General features: G+C 49.6%; 1 protein-coding gene across 1 annotated transcript in view; it reads right to left on the reverse strand.

The window, feature by feature from the left end:
* Positions 1–484: 484 nt before the first annotated feature.
* Rasgef1c (RasGEF domain family member 1C) overlaps positions 485–27,394 on the reverse strand; it is a 62,450-nt gene continuing 35,540 nt past the window's right edge. Inside the window, exons 2-14 of the mRNA XM_048451784.3 lie at positions 22,546–22,728; positions 22,278–22,400; positions 20,945–21,082; positions 18,925–19,125; positions 18,230–18,304; positions 12,320–12,409; positions 10,457–10,559; positions 9,946–10,025; positions 9,769–9,864; positions 8,625–8,720; positions 4,319–4,442; positions 1,738–1,810; positions 485–1,217 (exon numbers count right to left, since the gene is read on the reverse strand). Of these exons, the coding sequence (XP_048307741.1) occupies positions 1,193–1,217; positions 1,738–1,810; positions 4,319–4,442; positions 8,625–8,720; positions 9,769–9,864; positions 9,946–10,025; positions 10,457–10,559; positions 12,320–12,409; positions 18,230–18,304; positions 18,925–19,125; positions 20,945–21,082; positions 22,278–22,400; positions 22,546–22,722 (1,401 nt within the window). The 5' untranslated portion in view covers positions 22,723–22,728 and the 3' untranslated portion in view covers positions 485–1,192. The remainder of the gene's footprint in view (positions 1,218–1,737; positions 1,811–4,318; positions 4,443–8,624; positions 8,721–9,768; positions 9,865–9,945; positions 10,026–10,456; positions 10,560–12,319; positions 12,410–18,229; positions 18,305–18,924; positions 19,126–20,944; positions 21,083–22,277; positions 22,401–22,545; positions 22,729–27,394) is intronic.

Genomic DNA, 27,394 nt, shown 5'->3' on the forward strand with positions numbered 1-27,394 from the left:
CCCAAGGGCTGGTGCACTCCCCAAACTCCAGTGGTCAGCGGTTAGGAGCTGCACGAGGCAGAGGAGGCCATCTTGGCTGGATGCTGCCAGAACTTTCAGAATTCTAGGGACTCCTCAGGGGCCCTTAAAGTTATCTGTGTGGTCTGCAGGCGGGGATGGAGCTGTCCACCTTACTTTTATTTTGAGACAAAGTCTCTCTCTGAACTTTCAGCTTAGCAACTGGCAACACTGGCTGGCCAGCAAGCTCCAGGGCTCTGTTTATCTCTGCCCAGCCAGCACCGGGTTACAGATGGGCTCCACCAACACACAGGTGCGGGGCTCCAAACTCCAGGCCTCACGTCTGTATGTCACTGAGAGAGCAGTCTCGCAGTCCCACATCCTATTCAAAAAACGTATTGAAACATACGATCCCAGGGACCATCTGTACTCCGCTGAAGCTTGTCTTGGACCTAAGGATCAGAGACACACGACGGACACTCATGGGCAGGATAGGCATATAAACGTGTTTACTCCAACTCTAACGTTTACAAGGGAGCTAGGCAGAAGGTCACGATATACACATTGCCAACTCCGTGCCTCCCATTTGTCTTACTGACTTGGTTCACCGCTGCCGCCAGAAGGCTATCCTGATACCAGCAGGATGCAGAAGGAGATGGGTGACCGCAGGAACAAGTCCACTGGGAAGGACAGGACAGGGGCCCGTCAGCAGAATGCCAGGGGCCAGAGTGGGCTCCGAGCTGGTGCAAGCACATCTCATGCTGCACCGTGGTGCCTGCTGCAGCTACAGAGGCTCCCAAGTCACTTGGTGACAGGTGGTGGCGGTGATCTCCACAGCACAGGTCACTCAACAAGATCACGTGATTGCGGTCGCCCAGCTCATTGCGGTAGCGGTAGCGCTGTGTCCCTGTCCAGAATGGACAGATTGAGTATGTGACCCACTCGGTCACCAAGGCAAAGTTTGCCCCAGGCATGTCACCCATGCTCATGGAGGCCCTGTCAGGTCAGCCAGGGCTGAGAGCCCAGAAAAGGTTTCCTGTACCAATGTGGCCATTGCGGCAGGTGCCAGGCCACAGGGACTGATTTGCAAAGTAGTGAGGTTTTGTGTCAACCTCCACCCGTTGGGCCATCTGCGACGAAGTTGGGATGGGCTGTGTCAGCTCCATTGCTTCCTCTTCCTCTGTCTCGGGACTTCTCATGTCTTCCCCAGAATAGAAGATCTGCAGATTCAGACACATGGGAGAATGAAGTGAGCCCCTCCCTGTATCCACCATAGGGCACCTTCTCAGCACAGCAGAGGTGGCCAGAGAGGGCGTGGTGGATCCTTTGGGCTCAGTTTTCTCAAAAACTCAGTTTTCAGAAAACTGAGCCCACTGCTTCTCTTTGACTTCCAATGGGTTGTGCGAACAGGCTGAACAAGCTGGAGGCAGTGTGGATGGGGTGGGGTGGGGGTCCACGTGCATGTGTGCTATTTTCAGGCATTAAAACATGGACCAGGAATTCCTGGCTCTGGATCCAGCATCCAGAGATACGCATCCCAATCACCCCACAGAAGTGCAATGACCCCAATGAGGGGTCCTTGGCTCAGCCTCCTTGCATTAGCCAGAGCCCTTGAGTTCTGCTCTGATGTCTCTGTTCCTGGCTTGTTCCTCTTCCCTCCCTCAGGCCTGTCCTGGCCCCAAGTGGCCCAGCTGTCTCCCTCCAGCCACCTCACATGCCCCATCCTGCACCCAGACCCACCTTAGAGACCTCCACCTCTCCTTTTCTGTTTGGTTCTCTGGGCTCTCACTCTCGTAGGAAGCCAAATACAGACCTAAACCAAAACGGAAGTGAAATTAGGCAATTATGGCAAGTGACCGTAACTCTTTGCTTACCCAGAACTTGATCTGCTTTTTGTCTGTGATTTAAACTTCTCATTTGGAGGTCATTGTCATAGACAGTTTTAAGAATCAGCATGCAGAGATCCCATGGCCCCTCTATCCAGTTTCAGCCACAGTGCCCACGTGCAAGACTCTAATACAGAGCGTGTCCCTCACTTATGATAGTTTAATGGACAATTTTTTTCCTACTCAGGATGCTATAAGGTGACACATTTAGTAGAAAACACAATCTGAAATTTGAATTTGCACTTTTGCCTTGGCTAGCAATAGGAAGTGCGCTCCCCTCCGTGAGCTGCAGCCACACCCCATCAGCCTCCAACACATGCAGTGTATCTTATTCAGTAGACAACATGGACTATTCCACACGTAGTGATATAATCTGTTTTATGTTAGGCAAGGCATGTTGGCACACCTTTGAGCTCAGCACTCAGGAGACAGAGGCAATCAGATCTCTGTGAATTCAAGGCCAGCCTGGTCTACATAGAAAGTTTCAGACCAGCCAGGGCTACATAGTGAGACCCTGTCTTAAAAAAAATGCCCAAAACCAAGAATAGTTGTCTTTGTGTTAGATGTCTTTGTGTTAGGATGGATTTATTGGGATGTCATTCCATCATGAATTGAGGTACCCTGGTACAGTGTGTACCATAATCAGGACACTGGCATTGGCAGAGTTTAGACACAGGACATTTCCATAACAATTAAAGCACCCATGGGCAAAGGTACCCTTTAGAGTCACACCCACATCCTTCATTGCCCCACACTTTCTCTTTCCTTTATCTTCCCTCCCCTCACCTCTTTCCTCCCTCCCTCCCTCTTCTCTCTTCCTTCCTTCCTTCCTTCCTTCCTTCCTTACTTCCTTCTTTTCCTTCTTTCTGTGATGATGGGGATTGAACCCAGGGCAGCAAATCTATCACCAAGCCACACCCCCGATGACCCCACACCTACTCTTAATTTCTGACAATCACTAATCTATTCTCCTTTTCCTTCTTTTAATCATTTGAAAAACATAATATAAATAGTCATATATATTACACACACACACACACACACACACACACACACAATCTTTTTGAGACTGGAGATTCATCCATGAGGTGGCATGTATCAAGGGCATGTATCCTGTTTGTCTAAAGCAGGGGTGTATCACAGTTCATTTAACTGTTCACTCACTGACAGATACTGGGATTGTTTTCAGTTTGATGTTGTAACAAGAGGAACTTATAGACATTGATATATGGGGTTTTGTTTCTCTTTGAGCATGGATAGCATTTGTCTAGAATGAGCCAATGCCCAGGACTGCAGTTTCTTCGTCATAAGATGTCACCAGTATTCAGTTTTACAATAAACTCTTTGTCAGTTGGGCATGCTGGTCCTTGCCTGAAATCCCAACCCTGGGGGACCCAAGTGTGAGTTTGGAGCTATCTGGGTTGCATAAGTTCTAGGCTAACGTGAGCTACACCGTGAGATTCTACTTCAACAAACAAAACAAAACAAATGTAGGTAACCGCAAAAAGCGAAACCAGCAAACCCCAAACCAAGACTTCTCTGTCTACACTGACACTTCCTGGGATGTGACGCTGCTTGTTACGACATGGTCATGTCCCAGTAAACCTCTGAAGAACGAAACCGCTACTGCCAAATCTGTGCATTCAACAAGCCAGACCCGGCACCACGGGCCTGCAACCCTAGCTGCTCTGGAGGCCAAGGGAGGAAGATCACAAGGTCAGGTTCGCCTGGGCTACAGAATAAATTCAAAGCCATCCCAGGCAACTTAGTGAGACTTAAAATAAAAAGTTTTTTATTTTAGTGAGACTCAAAATAAGAAAAGAGGCCTGGGGACAGAGCTCAGAGAGAGGACATTTGCCTGGAGGTGTGTGAGGCCTTGGGGTCAGGAGTTTCCAGACATCAGTGTTTCCTGCTAGTGTGTATCCCTCGCTACCCTCACACACGTGCCCCCATTCACCCACCATCCATGGAGAGACCCAGAACTCTGCTCTCCTCGCGTGAGCCCCGGTTCTTACCCTCGCTCCCATGTTATTAATGAGGAAAACCGGAGGGGTTGATGTTGAAATGCGCCCAGGCCCTACTCTAGTTCTTCCATTTTGTGTAGAATTCTGACACCGTGGAAAGACAACCATGTTCCTTAGGCTTCTCATGGCAGCGGGCATGGTTAGAAAGCTTAACAATGACCACTCTGTGCTCAGAGAGGACTCTGAACTCAGGGGTCCTTGAGGTCCTAGCCTGCGACCTGTTGGGTCTGTCTTGTGCTCCTTAGGAGGTACCTGGTGCTGGTTAGACAAGGGAATATCTAAACAGCTCTGCTTGGGGCCAGCAGGATTGAGCTGTGCCTCTGCCCAGAGTTGAGTTCTAGGCACGGTGACTGACTAATCTAGGCAGGATAGTCCTACTGCCTGGATTTTGAGACCATGGGGCAACCTTACCGTCTTCACTGAAGATGGGGGCAGTGTGCAGGTAATGGGTGATGCTGGGATCTTGCTCAAAAGGACATTCCACTTGTTTCCAGGTGATGAACTCTCCAACCTGTTTGGCCAGTTCCAGAAATTTCTGCAGGGTTTACAGAGACACAGAATGGAGCAAAGTGAGTGGCTTGCCTTGGCAAAAGCCTTGACTCATCACCCTTGAGTGATCTTGTGGATCTGAGAAGGGACATGGGGCCGCAGGTGATAGGAAAAGGCTGCTGGGAGTTCCTTAAGAGCCACCTTGCCAAGTCTCCTTCATTCCTCTTAGCAGTCCATGACCCCTGTCACCTTGGGCTCTCAGCCTCCCCATCAAGGCGGGGGGGGGGGGGTGGTGGTGGTGGCAGCCATTGGCCCATAGCTTTTTCAACCAGTGTCTCACTATGTAGCCCTAATGGCCTGGAACTACCATCATACACCAGGCTGGCCTCAAACTCACTGAGATCCTCCTGCCTCTGCCTCTAGAGTGCTTGGATTAAAGGTGTGTGTCACACCTGACTGCCCATGCCTTTGCCTGCATGGAGCAAGACTAAATAGCTTCATTTGAATTTCTTTTTGTGTTTTTCTTTTGGGAAAGTTACACACACTTGTTGACTTATAGGGTTATAGTTCAGCAAATATCTTTCAGCAAAATGTAAGGAAAGCGATGTATGCTATTTTAATTATATGTAAATATGTGGGTACGTGTACAGGAGTGCCGGTGCCCACTGAGACCAGAACAGGGTGTTGGAACCCCTGAAGCTGGAGCCACAGCCATTCGTGAGTGACACGGCGCTGGGAACCAAACTGGGGGCTTGTGGAAGGTCAGTATATGTTCTAAACTGCTGAGCTATCTCTGCAGCCCAGGTGAGGTCTTAAAAAATCTTATGACATGTGTTTATTGTGCATGTATGTATACGTGTAGGCATATGTGTTCATATGTGGAGGTCAGAGGACAATTCGCTGGAGTCAGTTCTGTCCTTCTACCATGTGGATCCTCGGGGTGGAGCTCAGGTTGCCAGCAGCATGTATCTACATCCACTGAGCTACCTCAACAGCCCTAAGTTAATTCTTTTACCTGTATTTTTTTAAAAAATAAAATCATCTTTTAATATGCACAAGTCATTGGTTCTAGGATCCCTTCACCCCAACTGAGATACCCAAATCCACAGAGGCTCTGATCCCTTTTTTAAGATGGTGTAGTATTTCCACGCAGCAGATACACCTCCTGTTGCTGGCTGTTAAACCGTTTCCAGGTTGCTCCTCACACCTAACACAATGTAGGAGCCATGCAGATGGCTTCTGTGTGCATTGTCCCGGGAACGGTGACAAGTGGAACCGTCTGTACTCCTTCAGGACAGATGTAAATATGAAATATTTTCCATTCTCCAATGCAGAACTCGTGGAAACAGAGGGCTAGTTGCATATGTGTTTAAATATTCAAAGTATGCTAACTTTCGGCAAGGTTTTAAACACATAGCAGCAAGGTTTTAAACACATAGCAGCCGGCTGTCGTTTGACTGTGAAATGCTTCCTTCCTGTGAAAGGCTGATGTGTTTGAGCACTTCTTCCCCAGTTGGTGGCGCTGTTGGAAGGTTATGGAACCTTTGGGAGGTGGAGATTTGCTGGGGGTGACAGTAGGGCCCTGCTGGTGGCCTTTGATGGTTACAGCCTGGCCCCACTTTCTGTTTGGGGTCCACTTCTGGAATGCAGATGCAATGTGGTCGGCCAGCTTCCTGTTCTTTCCTCCACTCCTTCCCTTCAATAATGGACTCTCATCCCTACGGAACTATAAGCTAAAATAAATCCTTTCTCATTCCCCCACCCCATAGCAAAGAAAATAGGACACAGCCCAAAGTCAAGTCTGGAGCGAAGAACCTGCCCTGTGTCATTCCTCAATCAGCCCTAGTAGCAGGGTCTAACACACACCCACATCTGGCACCTGCTCCCTCAGGGTGTGGTCACATGAGTGGGTGTTTCATAGTCTTCCTTAGCTCCGGTTCTAGGGACCAATTCAAGAAGAGGAAATGATGGAGTCCCTACTCCCAGTTATGTGTCAGGATCACCACCAGGAAAAGCCCATCCCAGGCCCCTGGGCCCCTGCTGTCTCATCCTCCTGGCCTCTGGACAAGAGCCTGGGACCACATGCTGGATTGGACAGTCCCCCTGACTCTGCTAGCTTTGGGACTACCAGGCCTGTGGGTCACCTGAGATTGGTGCAGACACCAGCTACAGGACAGAGAGCCCAGGCCTGTGCTGTGGTCCTCAAGAGCAGGAGACACCCACAGAGTTTTTGACAGCCTCCAGGACCTCTGTTTGACCATAGCTGTGGCCCATTTTACAGAGGGAGGGGATGAACTTCCGATAGAGCAGCAGCGGCCTTCCTAATGCTGTGACCCTTTGATACAACTCCTCACATGGTGACCCACGGCCCGTAAGGTTATTTTTGTTGCTACTTTATAACTGTAAGTTTGTTACTGTTGAGAATTGTAGTGTAGCCAGGTGATAGTGGCCGGTACGCCTTTAATCCCAGCTCTCGGAAGGTAGAGGCAGGCAGATCTCTGTGTTTGAGGCCAGCCTGATCTACAAAGCAAGTTCCAGGACAGCCAGGGCAACACAGAGAAACCCTATCTCAAGAAACCCCCAAAACCAAAAAACCAAAACCAAAAAATAAAAAAAAATGTAATGTAAATATCTGTGTTTTCTGAGGTCTTAGGCAACCCCTGTGAAAAGGTCATTTGACCCCCAAAGGGTTCACAACCCAAAGGTTGAGAATCACTAATATAGAGTCAGTAACAGGTCCAGGATTTATGCTTCTTGGAGCCGAAGGCTGCAAGGGCACCAGGTGACCACTGAAGGTCACTTTCTGACCTTCCTGCGGGACGAGGGCCTCTTTCCTCCCACAGATCAGAAGGTCCTACTACTTCATGCCCTGCAGGACTCTGTTTGAAGAGCCCACCAGCCACACAGGGATGCGGGTGGGCTCTTCTGAGGCATTCAGGAACTCCAGTTCTGAGTGACTGATTCCCTGCCTGCTGGGACCCCTGCAGATGAGATCTTTCCGCCTGAGATGTAATGGGGGCTTCCTAGAGGAGGGGACATTTGATGAACCCGGTAAGCTCTCAGGAGCAGACATCTCTTTTTGCTCCTGCCCTCTGTGGTTTCTGCTTCAGAACTCCATTCCAGGTCCCTCCTTTTGGGGACCTGCCCTGGTTGCCGTGTACTATGCATTTGTGTGGTCCTTGAAGGACCTTGCCAGCTGACCTTATAAGTCTACATTGCTGGCTTTCTCTTCAGCCTGGTGCTCTTCAAGTATCAAAATGATGTACCCTGTGTGCGTTTATCCCAGAGTGCTGGCTGGCATGTGCCTGAGCCTCGGCCTCTCGCTCTGGGTGATGTTAGGGGGGCTCAGATAATCCCACTTTGAGATGTAGATTGCTGCATTCTCTCTTCCCTGAAGACCCCGTTAATCCAGCAATTGGGGGGCTAGCAGTTCCATGTTGGCAACTTTTGTCTGTGTGTGTGTTTGTGTTTGTATGACTACAGGTGCATGTGATCAAGCAGAGACCAGAGAACAACCTCAAGTGCTTCTACCTTGCTCTTTAAGACAGTCTCTTGGTGCAGGAGAATTATCTGTATTCTGTCAATCATATTTTAATAAAACGCTGATTGGCCAGGCAGGCAGTATAGGTGGGAAAACCAGACAGGAAGTAGAGGTGATGCAATGAGAACAGGAGAATTCTGGGAAGCAGAGAGGTTCCTCTGCCACTCCTGCACAGACCACCGAAGAGGCAACATGTAAGCTGTCACACTGAGAAAGGTACTGAGCCCATGTGGCTAACATAGATAAGGATAATGGGGTAATATATGTTATAAGAGTTAACAAGAAGCCTGACCTAATGGGCCAATCAGTTTATAACCTTATGGAGTCCTGTGGGTGATTTTCTTTGTTGCTTGCCGGCTGTTGGGGTACCAGGAGGGACGGAAACCCCAACAAGCCGGCCCTCATGCTACAGTCTCTCACTGGCCTAAAGCAAGCTAACTAGGCGAGGCCGACTGGCCAGAGAGCCGCAGAGATCCACCTTTCTCCTCCTTCCGGGTCTAGGATTATGAACACGTGCTAACAAACAGCATTTCTTCACATGGGCTCCGGGGATGGAATTCAGGTCCTCAGGAAAGCACACCACAAGTACTTCTCTGAGGCATCTCTCCAGCTTCCCCCCTTATTCATGCTGGGGACTTTTAGCAGCTTGTCTTCTTCGTTGGCATCACTGAAGGCCTGTGGACCTACCTCGAAGTTGACATGCCCATTGGGAAGGCGGTTGGCGCAGCCCTCGTTGAGGAAGTAGATGTCCTTGATGAGCAGGCTGAAGAAGGGGATGACAATCTGGAAGGGAGAGGGTCAGATCAACGTAAAAGCACGGGCCCCACCCCAGCAGCCCAGAGCTAGAGGAGGGCTCAGAGCACAGGCACATGGAGTCCTAGCTTGTCCACCTGCCCCACAGTCACCCGGCCTCAGCATGGACGGGAGAAAAATCATGCAGATATCCACCGTGGCAAGTGACTTCTCCAATCGGAGTTCAGCCCAGCTTCTGCATAGTTACCCTACAGTCCACCTCCTGAGCTGTGAGCCTGTACCTCTGCAAATGACACACGGCACCACCTGTGTCCTGAGAACAATGGAGCAGAGGATGGACTATAACAAGACTGTGATAGTCACAGTTGTGCAAGACGGGGTTGGATACCTGGCTCTGCCATGGCCTTACAGCACAACTGTACAGTGAGGAATCCTCTCAGGGACTCAGCCTTCCAATCCAGATGATGGGGATGCTGAAGCCCAGCAGAGTTAAGTGGCGAGCCGGGGAGCATGGAGCCCACATGCATAGATGCTCATTGGAGAGAGGTCCCTGCCTTGCTGTCTGACTTTCTAACATCCTGGCTCCTGGGATGGGACAGGCTTACTAGGACAGAGATTGGGCCAGGTGATTTGGTCCCCCAGGTTCCTGACTGCTACAGATTGGACCTTGTGTTTTCCAAAGGCCCATATGGCTATGGCTTGCTTCCCAGGGAGGTGTTTGTGGGAGGATGTGGAAACATTAGGAGGTAGAGTTTAGTTAGCAAGAGATATATGTCTTTGAAGGGACTATGAGACCCTGAATTCTTTCTCCTCGTTGGCTCCCCTATCATCAAGTGAGCAATTTAATTCTCATCACGTGTCTTTCCCATAAAAGGCCCACAGCAACAAAGTCCTCCAGTCATGGACTGAAACCTTCGAAACCATCAGTCAAAACCAATCCCTTTATAAGTTGGCTGTGTACAGTGACAGAAAACTGATTAATAAGACTGATACAGTCTTATCCAGTCAATACTACGGCCTTGAGAAGGAAGGGGCTATGAAGGCGGACACTTCGGACCTTTGACGGTCTCTTCCTTACCTTCTCTCTGCTGCTGTGAGCAGTCAGCGAGCGGTGAGCTGCCCCACGCAGGGCTGTCCTATAGTTGCAGAAATTCCCCGTGGGATCCATCTGGTGCTGGGAGGAGACAGGGAGGCATGTGAGTAGCTATATTCGAGGATCGGCTGGCTACACCCTTAGAGTAGAAACCTCATTTACCTCTAGGATGAAGAACTTGGCTGTTTTCACTTTGGCCCAAGTCTTCTTCAGTCTGGAGACAGGGCTCATGTTCATGCCGGCTAGAAGAAGGCGTATAGAGTTGGGAGGGCCCCTCCAGCCTGGACAGTCCCCTTTGTTCCCATAGGCAAAGAGGTCTCAGTGTGCCCTGAGTGTGACTGAAGGGTAGCTGAGTGGGTAGGGGCTGGTGTTCATTATATTGAGGTTGTCAGATAACCCTATACCAACTACAAAGGTCTACCGTGGCATTACCAGGATCCATTTTGATCTCTGTCTTAAGGTGTATACTGACGAACACTTACTTCAAATGCACCCGTGGGGGACAGAGCCTGCTTCAAATGGACCACCTCCATCAGCCTCTGGGGCACACTAGGCCCACAGCCACCCACTGTGGAGAAGACCTCGGCATGCACCCCACCTGCCGGCCGTGCCCACGTTAACCTCTCCAGTGGTCCTCACACAGGCTACTTAAGGTCTGCGCATGCTCACTCACAGATAATGGCCATGAGGGAGTTGAAGTTGCCGATGTTGAAGCACTCTCGGGCCACGTCGATGAAGAACTCAATCACCTGTGCTCTCTGCTTCTTCTTGGCTGGCTGGGGACAGGATCAGAGCTTCAGCGGACCCGCATCCCCCCCTCCCCCCGTCCTGCTCAAACACCGCATTCAAGCAGCCTCCTCCTGTCCGTCTCAAAGCCCACTTCACTGTGGTTAAGTCCAAGACCCAGGGTCTCGGGACCCTGTGTGGCAGAGCCAGCACATGCCTCTGAAGTGTGAGGGCAGATGTGACCCCGCGACGCTCCTGTGGGGCACAGGTGCCCTGAAGGGGCTGCGAGGCGTCTTTGGGATGGTGCCCCCTCAAGGCTTAACTTCCCGTGAAAGACAGAAGTACTGCCATTTCCTTCCTCCCCACCATGGAATTTGCTCTCTTCTCAGTGAGGGCCAAACAGCAAGCCTGGGGCCTGCCGTTTATGCTGTCTCCCCTCTGCCCCCCGCCCCTGCCATTGCTTTTTGTGCTGCCCCTTTATTGCTTTCTGTCAGAAAACTACGCCACTATGAAAAGTCACCTCGGGGACAAGAGCTTGGGACTCTGCCTTTCTGGTGGGTCAGAATCAAACTGCCCCTGGGCCATCCCAAGAGGGTTCCTGAGTGTCCAGCTGCGCTCTGTCCAGGCTCCACACAGGTAAAAACCCCCAGCTTAGCCGCTGAGCCAGCAATGTGACCATGGGAACGGGGCCAGGACAGGACAGCTCAGGGAGATCCTGCTTGTCCATCCACACAGTCATGGTCTCTCTGGCCACCAAGAAGTGTACTGTGACACATCTGGATTTGTGCCACCAAAGCCCCTTCAAGCAGTGATCTCCGCTGCAGAGAGCTGCCCACCCGAGATGTAGTCCGGCCCTTCAAAAGGCAGCACACTCACCGACGACAGTGACAGAACCAGGTGAGGTTTAGAGAAAGGCTGACCTCTCACCCCACCGTGGACACCGCAGAACAGCTTAGCACACGCCCGACAGCTCTGTCTCTCTCTCAGGGGCAGACCCCTAGTGAGCATTGACCCTTGACCTCTGTCCCAGTGAGCCCAACTGGACGAGGCAGTCTCTCCTCTTGTACTTCACCTTAGAGGACACTACCCTTGGTAGTAGAAACGAAGATGCCAGGCAGGGCATGGCCAACATGGCCAACACCAGGATGCCAAAACGTCCTGCTGACAGAAGCAGTCACTGGCCTAGACTTGTTTTGCAATTCAGTTTTTTTTTTTAAAGAATTATGCTTCATCATTTTCTATACTCAAAAAAAATGACAGATCAAAAGTGCCCAGGAGGCTGATGGCTTGAATGAAATCGTTCATATCCTTCAGAGCACTGAACAGCATTCAAAGCAAGGTTGTTACACACCGTGGAACCTGTAGCGAGAGCCTGCTTTTCTCCTGCAAACGTCATCCACTAACAGCACTAACAAGTAGCCTCAGAAGACACTAGTCAAAAGCAAGAGGGGATTGGTGTCAAACAAAACAAAGGACTTAGGAACAGATTTATTTCCAGTCTCACTGTTGGCCTGGACTTTCAATTTGCAGTTTTCCAGTTCTTAAAGGTTAGACCATGTTTTACCCCCAAGCCCCAAGCAAGCTACATAACCCAGCAGCCCGAGGCAGACAGGCCTAGACTGATGCACATAGTGGGCTGCCCTCACGCCTCAACAACCAATCTGACTTCCTCTGCAGTCTCGGCTGGTGGAGTCACCCTGAGATCTACCTACAGGGGACATTCACTGGAGGGAAGAGGTGACATGGTCTGGCACGGTGGTCGGCCCCCAGGTAGCCTGTGACTGGCAGGCAGGGCCGAGCAGCTACTCACCATGCAGATTTCAGTGGCTACGAGATAGCACAGCCTGTTGAACCACTTCACATAGGCCTCCACGTTGTTCGTCTTGTCGCTGAAGCGGGGCTAGGAAAGACATGTGGGCTGAATCTCCTTGTTGGTGAGTTTTCAGGGTGCAGAATCAGATCAGAGCCATAACAGAGAACCCAGACACTGTGACTGTCTCAAAGTCAGCCAGAAACACAGTGGCCCGAAGTGTAACTGTGTTCCTGGTCTGCTTCCTACAGGCTGGAGGCTCTAGACTGGTCCCCACCATCACAGTGTGGGAGAGATGACAGAGGAGGCCTGGGGTAGAAAGCTCAGCAGTAGCCTGCACGCTCACAATATGGGAGGCCTTGGTGCCATCCACAGCACCAGATGAAGTACAAATATATGAATTAATGAGGCTGTAATTCAGAATTTACTGGTCTGCACACATAATCGATATTTATTAGCCACAGAGCCTGTATTTATAAATTTGTCCACTGCTTAATTGTTTCTGTAAGTCTAGCAGCTTGCATTGTGTCCCCATCCATTGGCGTGCAGGGACAGAAAGGCAAAACATGTGAGCCCCTCAACTCACACAAGCATTTCCAGCTAAGACTGGACGAAACGAAGCTCTTGTGTCTTGTTTCTGCTCGTGCTGTGAGCAAGGATCCTTTCCCCTGCCTTTGGTTTGGTGTCTCTTCTATTGTTGTGTTTTCTTTTGGAGGATAGTTTCAGTGTTTTGAAAGGATCCCAAGAATAATACTGAAGTGATAGATTTCATTCCTAAGAACACAAGGTTGAGGTGCGTCCTACACAGAAAAGAGGTGCTAGGGGACCTTCATTTATCTGTGACATACAGAGTTAGATAGACAGATATATGGATAGACAGGTGAACAGACAGACAGACGACAGTAGGTAGATAGATTAGATACACATACAGATAGATATTTCCTCTCTGTGGTGCTGGTGATGAAACCCAGGATCTTGTGCATGGCAGGCAAGCATGTTACTTCAGAGCTAGGGCTCAGACCTAGGCACAAGTTGGCCTGGCCATTTGCCCTGAGCTCAGGGCTAAACAGGGATGCACAGTAGATGAGTGTCTTTAAACATGAACACATAACCATGACTATATGCTGATTTCATGTAGAAGGTGCTGAGAAGTCTGCCGGAGCCTAATGTTGCATTTTCTCCCCAGGAGCAGTGGTTTAGAACTGCTGATTTGATGTCTGTGTTGGCATTCACATAATGACTGGGAATAGCAGAATCAACTCTATGAATGTGTGTGGTATGTATGTATGTGCATACTTGTAGCTATAGATTTTCATTTTAACCTATTCCTGAGTCATAAAATGTTTGAGGAAAACCCAATTTCAATTTCATTCTATGCTGAATGTTCTATGTATGGTATATATACATACATATGTGTGTGTATGCATGTGTGTGCCATTGTTAAAACAATTAAACTAAAGGTCAAGAAATGTGTATGTTGAGCCAGTGATGGTGGTGCGCACCTTTAATCCCAGCAGTTGGGAGGCAGAGGTAAGCGGATCTCTGAGTTGAAGTCCGCCTGGTCTACACAGCGAGTTCCAGGACAACCAGGACTACATGGAGACACCCTGTCTCAAAACAACAACAACAAACAAACAAAAACAAAGAGATGTGTATGTTAAAACTACCAGAATCATTTCCAATTAACAGAGGAGGTAGATGAAAAAAGACGAAAAGAAAAGAGAGAGAAATAAATCAGGAGATCAAGGAAGAGAATGACAAAGCCACAGCAGTCGATGCGGACAAGCCCTTGCAGATCAGCAATTATAATCAAATCCCATTTCTTGTCATTTTCTAAGTCAAGGATATAAGCAAAAGAGAAAATAGGAAATTATACATTTGATAAATGTCACATAGCTATTTGGAGGATCCGATCCCAATCTTTGTGGCTCAACTAAGATTTTTCAACTTTATGGTGGACTTATCAGGATAGAACCCCATTGGGAGTACAGAAATAACTGTAATAGCTGGACAGGTTTTAAGGCAAAAACGATTCTGAGGGAAAAGCTTTGTAGAAGCAATTAAAGGGCAACCACACAATAGGAGGTTCAATCTGTTGGGACAATGTCATGAATGTAAACATGCTTGTGCTAAGTAACATGTTTTCAAAGTGTGGAGAAGATGACTCGGTTTCCCGAGTTTGATGCCCAGAACCACAGAAAAGCCAAGCTTGGTGGCACTCACTTGTAATCCCACTGATGTGATTGTTATATTGATGAAGAAACAGCAAGATAAATCATAAAGAATATTAAAGAGATGCCAATGTGGTTGTGAAGAAATTTAGAAGTTGTTAGTGAGCAACTTTCTATTTTAAATGTGAAAACGGAAGGGAAAATGGTTGAATTCCTATAACATTGCCAGAAGCTACAGAACAACTTAAGAGGAAAGAGAAAAGCCAGAACCAGATACCCAGGAGGCTGAGGCAGGGGGATTCTAAGTTCAAGATCTGACTAAATTAATTAGTGAGCCTGTCACACAATAAAAAGAAAAGAAAAAAAGCACAAAGGAGGATCGGGAGTGTAGCTCAATGGTAGAGTGCCTGCCCAGGAAACAGAAGGCCCTAGGTTTGATCCTCAGTACCCCTTTGTGAGGGTGGAGAAAGGATAAAGAGAAAATCTAAACAGTCTTATAGTCATTAAATAACAAGAAGAATAAACTAAGTATCTAACGAGAAAACTCTTGACTATTTTTGGAGGACCGTGTTTCTTTAAGAACGCATCAGACTTAGACATTTTCTGGGTAAACGCTGACTAATGCTCCAGCAATAGGCAGTTCCAGTCTTTTATACATAATAGAGAAAAGAGAAAGAGTAGCCAAAAATAGTATGAGGAAGAAAAGTACTGGTCAGTCTTACTTATGATTAACAGTGGCAGATGCTCTAAACAAAACAGCACACAGGACCCAGGGACGCACAGAAGAGATGGGGGCTTAGCTCATCCCAGTTCTGCTTATTTCAGAAATGTAAGATGGATTCAACATTGATTTTTAAAAAGCTAATAAATACAGCCACTTCACAGTTTGGGGAGAAGCAACATGTGAGTTCTGTGGCAATGCATCATTGTGAAAATATTTCTTACATCTCAGAGACAGGAACTTTTGCTGGACCTTACAGCCAAGATTATAATATACCTTGAGGTCACGTAAGAGTGTCCGATATTCTGCTGTGTACTCGGCCCGTTTGCTCAACCTGCCTCTAAGAGAACGATGTAAAAACATCCGCACTTGCCATGGATTCTCCACAGAATCAGCTTTTGCAGCCTCAGCTAATCCATAGCTTAGCTTTAATCTTCAATTATGTATTCTTCCAGGCCCCTGGCCCAGAGCAATGCATGTGTGTTTGCATGTGCACTATGAAAATCATTGTCTGGAAATAGCAGACAGGACAAAAGAGACTCTGTGAGATAAAGTATCTGCCACAAATGCTCAAGACAGCATGGAGACAATCTGTTTGCAGAACCGTTTGCTGTCTGCGTCAGTTGGAATAGGTAGGCTCATCCCTCGTGAAATTCTGTTAGAGATTTCTGTAAAGTGCCCATCGGTCCTCCCTCATGAGATGCCTTCTGTGCTGTTTAATAAAGGAGAACAAAGTCCTTTGTTAGGGACAGGTTCAGGCAGGTTCAGTATCAGACTCATCTGACAGACAGATTACAGACAGCTCAGAAATCATAAGCTACACAGTGACAGAGGGCACACGGAGAGGAGTGAAGAATTCAAATTGGGCTGACTCTTGGACAAAGTCCTCCAAGAGGAGGTGTTAGATGCTTTCCTGAATGTGATGCTGATGCATATTGGTGAATTCAAGACTGCGTCTAAGGCCTTCAGTCTGTGCAGAGTAATAGAGCTGGAGAAAGAATCCAACAGAACTGAACAACCATGCAGAAGGGACCTCTTGACAAACTAAGACGCAAGGCTCCTTTCCGAGACCTGAGGAAATAACCCAACAGCAAACACACTCAGGTTTGACCTGCTAAAAGCGTTCCTTCTAAACTCAGGAAAAGAAGGCTCTCTTCCCTCAACACCCCTGCTTGACATTATAGGTGGGGGGAGGTTGGGTGGGGTGCAAGTTGGTGCTATAAGCAAAATCGGCGGGGGGTGGGGTGGGGTGGGGAGTCCCGCATTAAGTAAGGACCTTAGCATTTTAGAGACCTAAAGCGACAGAGGAAGGCCTGTCTATTATCCCTGTCCCTCTTATACCTGAGGGGTTTCTATTTTATGGCTGCCACAAAAACAAAACGGATACTGTTTCAGGGGCTGGAGGGACGGCTCAGTGGTTAAGAGCACTTGCTAGAGGCTCCCAGCATCTCTGTGGTGGCTCAGTGGTAGAATACTCACCTAGCATGCACAAGGCTCGAGCTAGGGTCAATCCCTAATACCTAAAACAAAGCTCTGTTTAGTACTGTCACTTACAAAATTGATATACGGAAAACTTACTGTTGTCTTAAGGGGGAGCACCTGATTGGCCTCAAGTCGGTTTTCACTGAATACTATTTTGACTTGAACGGCAGAGAAACTCTCATTAGTCAGAGCAGCATTTGGCTGACTTTGCCTTGATAATGGATGAAAAGCTTGTCACCTCCAAGAGAACAAACAATTCATAGCATTTGCAGTCAATGATGAAGTTCAAGCTTTCAAGAGAAACTTGGAACTTACAAAACCCTTGTCCACCTCTGTGAGCTTGACCGCCTCTGGGTTTTCAGTTTTTCTTCCCCCCAGCAGTAGGGAGATCTGTTTCACTCGGCATCTCCGGGTTTTCTCAGGTGGCCGATGTATGCATAATCACATAGTTAAGGTGCGTGACAGTCCAGTGAGTGACAGGGTATATGGAAAGCTCGATGATATATTTTTGGATCTTATGCTACAATGAGCGTTTAAAAATCAGCACTTGCAATGTCTAACAAGAATATGGACAGATATCTCACACGGATTTCAAAGATTTCAAATTTTCAACTACAAACTTGTGAAGGCCCCTCCCCCCAGGCTCTGGGATGGAACCTAGGGTTTCCTGAAGAAAGAGCTCTGCCCTTGACCTCCAGCTTCTGGCCTGAGGACGTACGTTGACGTAGTTGGTGCACTGTTCGACCTTGTAAAGTCACGTGATCTTTACCAACTGCGCGCAAGAGCCCTGTTTTCCTTCCAGGGGCACAGGACGTCTAGCTTACGCTCCTTGCCTCTCTCAGAGGGCAAAAGACGGGCTCACACACTACAGCATTTAATTTGCACTCCTTTTGTTAGATGGGGCCTTGAATAGAGGCTGCTTCCAGTTCTGGCTGGATCTAGCCTTTTGGTTAGACGCCCTACTCCGGTGGTTGGGCCTCTAGGAGCTAAGAACTAGCTCTAAATCCTGGCGTGGCTCAACGTGCCCAATCTTCTCAAGGCGGCCAATTTTTTCAAGCACGGACACCAGCCGGCACTTCCGTCAGTGGTCGCTGGAGGGCGCCGGCGCCCGTCGAAATGCACAGGGAGGACCCGCAGGTCCTAGGTCATGCAAGATGCACCCTGTATCCAATCTCTACCCAGTGTAGAAGCCAGACTCAAGGTGATAGCAGGTTTACCGAACACGCTTCCACCCCGGCTGAATGAGTGATCTGATGGGGTACACCCAGTAAGTCTCCTGGGCTCCCTGGGACTCGGTGCTGTTGCCATCTGAGCTGGAAAGCCCTGGGTAGGGTGGCCAGGGGCCCTCCATTCCGTTCTGAACATCATCAAGGCTCCCCCAGTTGATGCCCGTGAGATCCATCCATATCAAACATCCCTCACCCCACCCTCCACCCTATCCACCCCCTCACCCCTACCCTCTCACTCCCCAAGCCCTGGCATGGCCACCACTAGGTGGAGGCCAATATTGCCTGGGCTCTTCCAAGAATCTTTTACCTTTGTGCCCTCCAGGGGATCCTTGTTCACAAACGCCTGGACAAATTCCTCGGGTCCAATGTGTCTTAGGCGCTCCTGCACAGGGAAGGAAGAAGAGTCAGAAGAGAGGGGAGGTGTGGGGAGGGGTACACGTGGGGAGGCAGCAAGGGTGCCATCAGGGGGGCAAGTGTGGCAGGAATGGGCCCACTTCCCTTCATTGCTTCTCTCGGGGGCCCTTTGGCCTCTGCACCTACACAGAACCCCGTGTGTTTGGGGCAAGGTCAGCTCATTCCCTTTTCCGCGCACGAAGGAGGGCTTAGCTGTTGCTCTGGAAAGGGCAGCCTCCCCTGCCCCCACCCCCAGGCATGTAGGGCACCAATGGGAAATTCCTTCGACCTGAGAAGAGCACACAGTGAATGACATCATGATAGAGTTTGAACCCAATTCCTCTGTCCTCAGCCTAAACTATTATGCTGGCATTTCTAGACCTCCTGTGCCACCCCCAAGAATGTTCCAGAATCCTCTGCAGATGCCCCTGGTCCCTGAGTCTAGATCCCTGGTGCCACCCCCAAGAATGCCGAGGGACTACTCCAGGGTCCTCTGCAGATGCTTCTGGTCCCTGGGCCTAGATTCCTGGGCTAGCCTGAGATCAGAAAAGACAGACTGGGAGCAGCATTGGCTGTTTGCAATTGCTCCCTTCCCTGGGTCCCACTCACCAGCTCCACATGGGTCAGCTGCTGGGCCAGCGTGTAGGGGTCACTGCAGACACCTAGGAGCTCCCTGTGGATGGAGGCTGGTGGCTTGGTCCTGTACGAGATGGGCTTGTCCGCCCCTACCAGGCCTTCTGGCCCCTGGCCAAGCGATGCCAGTTTCTGGTGCAGAGTCTGCAGGAGCTGATGCATCCTGTTTCCATAGGTCTGGGGCGGGGCAAGGGGAGAAGGTGCTCAGGCCTGAATACCCACACCCCAAACTCAACCACAGCTGCAGGCTCTAGGATGAGTGTGTGAGCGTGCATATGCGTGCATGTGGTGCAGGCGCGTGGGCATGCATGTGTGTGCTTGTGTGTTTGTGTACACGCGTATGCATGCATGTGTGTGCAGGCGCATGGGCAGGCATGTGTGTGCTTGTGTGCACACGTGTATGTGTGTGTGCATGCATTGTGTGCTTGTGTGTACACATGGATGTGTGTGCAGGTGTGTGCATGCATGTGTGTGCCTGTGTGTGTGTCCGTGTGCATGTGTGTGTGTGTGCCTCTGTGGACAAGGCCAGGTACCAGCAAACATGCTGGGACCTGGGACCTGACAAAAAGACCCTTCGTTGAACTTGGGGTAGTTGGGGCCAAAGTGAGGCCAGTTGGGAGAAGGTTGCAGGGTTACAGGTGGGAGCTGAGGAAATACTTTGGGTAGAACATCTCTGGCTAACGTGGCTGCAGGGCAGGGTGGGAAAGGCAATCCAGGGAAGGAGAGAGAAGGAAGGCAAGGCATGGGACAGGCCCAGCCTGGAGCACTGGCCTCTTACTGGCTCCAGTGGGAACCATCCTGCTCCTTGAACCCAGCCAGCTCAGAAAGGCCTTCCCAACCAGTCTCATGCTCCTGCCTCAGCCCCTAGCAGTGCTACCTTCTTCAGTGTGACTTCTCTTATAGGGCCCCAGCAAGAATGATGCTGCATAGGACAGGACGTGCCATCTCTGTCACGAGAGCCCAGCCCAGTTCTGGGCATGCAGCACGTACTCCATGAACAGGGCAGGGACAAACCTGCTCCATATGGAGCTCAGGCCAATGGCCTGCTCTGGATTATGCTCTGGGCTGGGGGCTGGAACAAGAGGTTCCTACAGGGGCATCCTCTTCTAACCACAAGGGGAAATCCATCGTATCTCCTTCAGAGATCATATTTATTTTAAAAAAAAAATTTTTAAAATAAAAAATAGATGCATGCGTGTTTGTGTGTGGGTGTGTACACTTCCGTGGAGGTGCCCTCAAAGACCAGGATAGGGTTTCAGTTCCCCTGGAGCTTGAGTTACAGGTAAGTTGTGAGCTGCTTGGTGTAGATGAACTGACCTTAGTCCTTCTGCTCTTAACCACCCCTGAGTCACATCAGCCCCAGAGACACTACTTCTAAACAGAGATGCCATCAGTCTAGCTGGGTTTATTTGAGACATCCACATATCAGAAGAGTTTTGACCAGTAACCCAGAATAGACCCCAGTGTGTTAACCTGTGGCAAATGTCACACATAGAGATGACTCCACTCCTTATGAGCCAAGGAGTCATCCTGGGAGCTGGCAGATCAACAGTAGGCAGTTGGGGGAGCCGGCTTTCTCAGGTGTTCTTGGGGTTCATCTGTAGAGCTCTAATGCCCCCAAATGACAGGTCCTTGGCCACAAGCAATGACAGCCAGTTTGACCCTGCATGGGGCAGCGGGAGGGGGGGGCCTCTGTGGCACAGGTCCCTGGATATGGTATTTTGCAGGTAGCTTAGTGGGTCAGAGAGTCACTGCCGGGCCACCAGTCCATCTGAGTGCATTGGTGGGTCCTACTCACCACCTAACGCCATTGCCAGGATGGAAGGGAGAGATGGAGATACTGGGCCTAAACAGGGTCAGCTATGTAGGGCCTGGTTCCTCCATGGGCTCCAGAGGGCCCATTGAGGGGCTGTACTATGCAGTGTAGGGAGAAAGGCTCAGGATCCGGAGAGAAAGACACAGGAAGGGGAAGTGACGTCCACCCTGGCTGGCCCACCTCATCACACGGGGCGATGCGGCCCACCACGTCTGTCAGGTGTCCGATGGTGGACTCCTCTTCAAAGTCCCGTGGGAAGGTTTCGGTCCACTCGGCCAACAACTGGAGCCATTTGGCACCAAACTTCCGGACTCGGGCCTGCAAGGCAGAGCAGAAGCAGGGGCCGCTTGGCAGGGTGCAGTGAGGAGCTGTCAGGGCCGCACTGAGCACGCTCTCCCATTCTGGAGCATCCCTGGCCTCTCCCTTTCTGGGAGTTAAGGTATCTTAGTTTTTCCATGGGGCTCCTTCTCTTTTACCAGAGGCTCAGGCCCAGCTGACTCAACTCAGAGACGGAACCATATGAGTTCTGGCCAATCAGATCCTCGCGTTCTAATTTATCGTGAGTAATGACCGGCGCATGGAAAAGCGTGTGACCGAAGGCCGACCAATGAAATCTCAACCTTTTACTTTTAAAGGTCTTTCCAGGAGACTGAAAGGTTAGAAGGTCTCCTTGACAAAGGAGGCCACCTACCACCATGCATGAGAATCTGCCAGCACTAGGTGAGCCCTTAGTCCCAGGTGAAGTCGGGGCAGAACATCCAAGTGAGGACGGCATTGTCCTAGTTCTGTGATTTGGGCTCCTCAAAGAGAAGGCAGTTACATGCGTCAGCCAAGTCCCTTTTCCTGGGTCAGCTGAAGTTGAGTTTCTTTCTTTCTTTCTTTTTTTTTTTTTTAAAGATTTATTCCTTTATTATATATACAACTTCTGCCTCCATGTCTGCCAGAAGAGGGCACCAGATCTCATTATAGATCATGGTGGCTGTGAGCCACCATGTAGTTGTTGGGAATTGAACTCAGGGCCTCTGGAAGTACAGCCAGTGCTCTTAACCTCTGAGCCATCTCTCCAGGCCCCTGGCGTTGCGTTTCTACCACACTACCCAAAAGCCAGACTGACACAGGTGTAGAAAATCATAATTCACAGGACCAGGTCAGGGAGAAGGGAAAGCATCGGAGGAGCCATGACATGGAGGACTATCCTCCTACAGAAACAGAATGTAACTGGATCGAAGCCCAGCAGAGGCATGGGGCCATCCCAGGCCACCACAGCGGGTAAGGGCCCTATAAACTAGGCTCTGGGGACACATCACTAGCTTTAAGAAGATCTCACCAGACTTTGGGACATGGCACAGGTGCAAAGGTGCCCATCCTCGCAGGTCTTGGGCCTTGGGTAACTTAATAGACTCCTTTTCCAGAGGGCAGAGCAACCATTTCCTCCCAGAGAGGCTGACCCTGTGAGGTCACGTCCCAGGATACGGATGCTCTCAGGGGCTCCCTGGCCTGCCCAGCCCCTCACCTTGTCCAGCACCGGTTTGTCCAGTTGTTGCTGCTCTATGCACAGGTGGCACACCCGAGCCAGGAGCTCCCGGGGCTCGATGAAGAGACGCGAGCTCAGCAGGAAGGTGAAGATATAGGCTTTCTGGTGAGGACACCACACAAGCTCATCAGGGCACAGAGAGTGTGTTGCCAGCCTGCCCCAACTCCCCCGGCACAAGGCCATTCTGAGTCCCACCAGCTGCCCCATGCACTCCCCTGCTACCCCTCCCCCAAGGCGGCTCACCTACCTCGGGGTAGTAATCGGCTGTGGGCACTAGGTGCTGAATCAGGGTGTCCAGAGAGGCTGAAGATGGAGCTCCATCTAGGAGGGGCTGTCCAGCCTGCTCGCCTTCTGTGGACTCTGTGGGAGGTGGGCTGAGGCTGCCCGGGGTGACCATGTCGGAGGCACTCAGTGTCCGGGGCATGCCTGCCTGCAATGGTGAGAAACAGTTGGGGTAACCTAAGCTGGAGCCCACTGACTCCCTGGGCTCCAGGCTGAAGGACTCTGTCTCTGGCTGTCCGCATCATGTGAAGCGGCCAGTGTCCCTTACTTCACAGCCCAGCATCCATTTTCCATGTTCTTACAGCCCCTCATTTCCTCCCCCAGGAACTGTCTCTTCCTTACTGTCTGTTTCTCCAGAACCTCTCTTCTTGGAAAACCCCTCCATAAAAGCTGCTTCTCCTCTCGTTTTTATAGTTCAGGCTGGCTGTAGCTCTCAGCAACCCTCCTGCTGCTTCAGATACATTTAGTGTTGGCACTGTGGCCACCATACACACGAAAAGTTGTTTTTCCAAGTCCCCAGTAGTCACCTTAGCTACTGGCCACAAAGTCTGGCTCACGTAGGATCCTGATCCAGGATAGGGGTTCAGGAACAATCCCAGATCTTCCTTGACATTTGGAAGCTATTGTTCCCCTGGGGTCCTATTGACTGGGCTTTGGGGACTGTGAGCTGGATGTCATTGAGTTCACCCTGTCACTGTGAGGATCTGGGAAAACAGGCACACTCTTTTTGGGGGGAAAGAGCTGGGAGTGAACCCTTGTGCGTACGACCCAAGGGCTCTACCACTGAGCTAACATCTTTGTACTTTGTGCTGAGTAACCCCTTTGCTACTTTTCATTTTGAGACAGGGTCTTCTAAGTTGCCCGAGCTGGCTTTGTATTCACTCTGTAGTCCAGGCAGGCCTTGAACTTATGATCCCCTTGCCTTAGCCTGCTGAGTAGCTGAGATCACAGGCCTGTACTACCAGGGCTGCCTGAAAGCAAACACCTTCCAAGAACAGTGCTGTTGCTCCTGGATGCTCTGCCTGAGCCGTGCTGCAGACTTACCTGTTAGATACACCTGCTTAAGTTGGAGTTCTTGCCTGCGCAGTTAAAATCACTGCCTCCTGCAGCTGCCATTCTAGGCACTTTGTGATATGGGCTCACTCGCCTGCCCAACTCTGCTTCCTCCCTTTCCCCTCATGCTTTGCCAACCCCACCATATGCTCTCCTGTCTGAACACCTCCTATTCTGACCCCCGGAACACACTGTCCCACCTGCACGGTGGCTCTTCCACTGCCCTCACTCTTCCGTCAATACATGTCAGACGGGTTCTGACCTCCAGGGGTTTCAGTAAGGAACAGATTCTGTGTCACTCCTGGTCACTTAATCCTTAGAGGATGGCGTTCTTTTAGTAGATGGTCTCTCACTTCACAGTAGCAAACCTAGGCCCTAAGTGGTGTGTGCGTAGACAGGGTCACCAGGAGGAGACTAGTGGACTTCCCTGGGTCCCTGGGCTCCCAATTCTGGACCAAGCTCCTGTCCTTGATCCTGTGAGGTGGGACTTGATAAATACTGAGTTGAGCTGATGACAGACATCGCTTAAATACTCAGCAGGACTCAGAGTCTGGGAGCTGAGGAAAGAGCACCTTAATATGAGGACCCCCCAATATAGCCTAGTCTTCCAGGATGGACGATGACTCTGAGCATGGCCTGCTGGATGCAGCCAAGGGAGAGACTCCAGTGCATAGCAACACTGTGGGTGACCGGGAGAAGTCACTGTACGCTAGAATATGGGCTTTGGCCATGCCGTCTCATTTCTAGCTTTCTGATCTTGTCTAGCCCCCCTACAAACTCTAAGGTCCCCCTCTTCTTCCTTGGAAAAAACTGGGGGTGTTCATATCTCATTCTACCTGAAGGAGTCCTCCCTGTTTGCTGCAGTTTGAAGGATTCTATGGCCCCTGCTAAGCCTGAGGCTTTTCAAGGTTGAGAATTCACCTGGCTTCCTCCATAGGAGGCTGGTGACAGGACCAGCTGAGAAAGAAGAACTGGGCTGACTTATTTGGGGCTTCAGGTGGCCCCCTGCTCCTGCTGACAGAGCCTGCTGTTTCCACACTCCCAGAAGCAGTGGTTTGGAGAGCTCAGGGCACTTGCAGGAAAATCTATTGTTGCAAATGGTAAACACCAAGACCCAACTCGGATTGGGAGCCGAAAAACAGATCTCTCCAAACAGGGCTTCTCCCTTGTTCCATTATCCACCCTCAGCCATGTTGAGGGTGTTATTTCCTAAACTTTACTTAGAGGAGAGGCACTGGGTCAAAGGATGCTAACCCTTTAAAGGGCTGTCCCACTTAACTGATCCCCCAACCACAGCAAAGGGATGTTGTTTCTACTTCCCAATCACCATGCTTTAAAGTTTCGGTTTGAGACAGGGTATGTAGCGCTGGCTGTCCTTGAACTTGATATGTAGACCAGGCTGGACTTGAACTCACAGAGACCCGCTTGCCTCTGCCTCCTAAGAGCTGAGATTAAAGGCATGCGCCACCATGCTTGGCTCCAATCACTGTGCTACTATTATTGTTGCTATTATTACTATTAATTTATATGTCCAAGTGTTTACCTGCATGTATGTATATACACCATGTATGTGCTTGGTGCCCATGAAAGTCAGGGAGTGTGTCAGATCCCCCAGAACTGGGTTTTCAGACAGTTGTGAGCTATCACAAATGCCCAGGTCCTCTGCAAGAATAGTGAGTACCTTTAAGCACCGAGTTCAGTTCCTCACCCCCACCCCAAACCCAGTACCGCCACCCCACTCCACCATGCTTATTTGCTTTCAGAAATCATTTTGCACTGGTGGGCACCCATGTTGGGAAGCAGGGTGAGGGTGAATGAGTCTTGGTTAATAGAAGTATTGAATCCTCTTCCTGCTGAGCTGGTGACCCAGGTTACACAGTTAGAACTCCTGAGTCCTGTTTGGAGAAGGCCATGGAGAGGTGTCCTTTTGATATTTCCTCTTCATTAGTAAAAATTAAAAAAGACTCTATAAGCATACCCAGAATTTAAATAACAACTATTATTATTACTATCATTATTATAAAATGAATACATGCTACCTACTTTCTAAGCTAAGAAAATGAGCATCACTGGTATTAAAATTTACCATGCCCTTCGCTCCATCAGTTCCACTATCCACCCTAACCTTGGTGGATAAGCATCTTGACTTTTGTGCTCACAGTTTCCTTGCTTTCATTTATCATTTTCCCTATATATCTATCACTAAGCAATATGCAGCAACATATTGCTTAATTGTTGCAGATTTGGGAAATGAGTTTATTAATGACTGAGAAATGCATCATTAGGTGATTTCATCATTATGTGAACACTGGTACGTGCTTATATAAATCTAGACCAGTTGGTGCAGCCTGTTATGAACCAAGGGTGTGTGTGTGTGTGTGTGTGTGTGTGTGTGTGTGTGTGTACTATATATGTACATATGTCCTTGCTTCTAGGGCTATGGGGAACAAAAAATATGAGATTAAATCAAAGAAAAGAGAAAGTGATTCAATCAAGAGAAGTGATAAACACATGTAAAAAGTTGTGCCCCTGTGACATGATATATGTATTATCAAGGGTGATGGCTGGCTTGTCAATTTTTATTTATTTATTTATTATGTACACAACATTCTGCCTCCATGTATGCCCACATGCCAGAGGAGGGCGCCAGATCTCATTACAGATGGTTGTGAGCCACCATGTGGTTGCTGGGAATCGAACTCAGGACCTCTGGAAGAGTAGCCAGTGCTCTTAACCAATGAGCCATCTCTCCAGCCCTGGCTTGTCAATTTGATGAATTTTTGAACCACCTAGGAGATGGGCCTCTAAAGTCGCCTCTGGGGGTTATCTGGATTACGTCAATTGAGGTAGGGAGATCGTCCCACTGTGGGTGTCAGCTGTGCCTTGAGTGCACTACTGGACCATATAAATGGGGAGAGGGAAGGGAGCGGCCGCATGCATTCATTGCTCTCTGCTGACTGTGGATGCAGTGTAACCCGTGGATGGATGCAAGTTCTGCTGCCTTGATTTGTCCGCCTCGATGGGCTGTACCTTGAACTCAGAATAAGCCCTTTCTCTCTGATGCTGATCCTGTCTGGGCATTTTATTACAAAGTTAAACAAACAAATTTTAAAAAAAGATATTAAGCATTATCATTATCAAGTTCATTGTTATTAACAGGCATTGTGGTTTAAATTTAAAATGTCCCATCCAGGCTTAGTGTTTGAAAAGTTGGCTCTCAGCCAGCACTGCTATTTTGGGAGATTGTCAAACCTTTGGGATGTGGAACTTAACTGGGGAAAGTGTACCAGAGTATGAAGGGTAGACTCAGAAGGTTGTGGGTCCCCCACTGGCTTTAATCTGAATTCTCAACTCCCTGTTCTGGTCACCATGTAAGGTCACAAGCTCCTGTCACCATGGCCAGGAGCCACACCGTCATGCCACGAGAAACTAAAATACCCTGATGCTCTGAGTCAAGACAAATCTTTCTTCCCTTACGTTGTTTCTGCCAGGCATTTTGTCATGGCAACCAGAAAAGTGAGTAATACAGAAACCTGGCGCCAAGGAGTCGAGCTGTGGCTGTGATGGGCCTGACTATGTGGTCCATAGGCCTTTGAACGAGGATTAGGAGAGGAATGTGGAAGAGCTCGGAGCTCGGATATGTGGGGTAGAGACGTCCCAGGGAGCTTAATGGGCCCTTTAGGTAGACGTTTAGATCAAATGCTGAGAGAAATGCAGATGGCAAAGACGATGCCCACAAGGGCTCAGACAGGAATGACTCC

Source organism: Myodes glareolus, chromosome 9, assembly GCF_982192425.1.
Source record: "Myodes glareolus chromosome 9, mMyoGla1.1, whole genome shotgun sequence".
Taxonomy (NCBI): Eukaryota; Metazoa; Chordata; class Mammalia; order Rodentia; family Cricetidae; genus Myodes; species Myodes glareolus.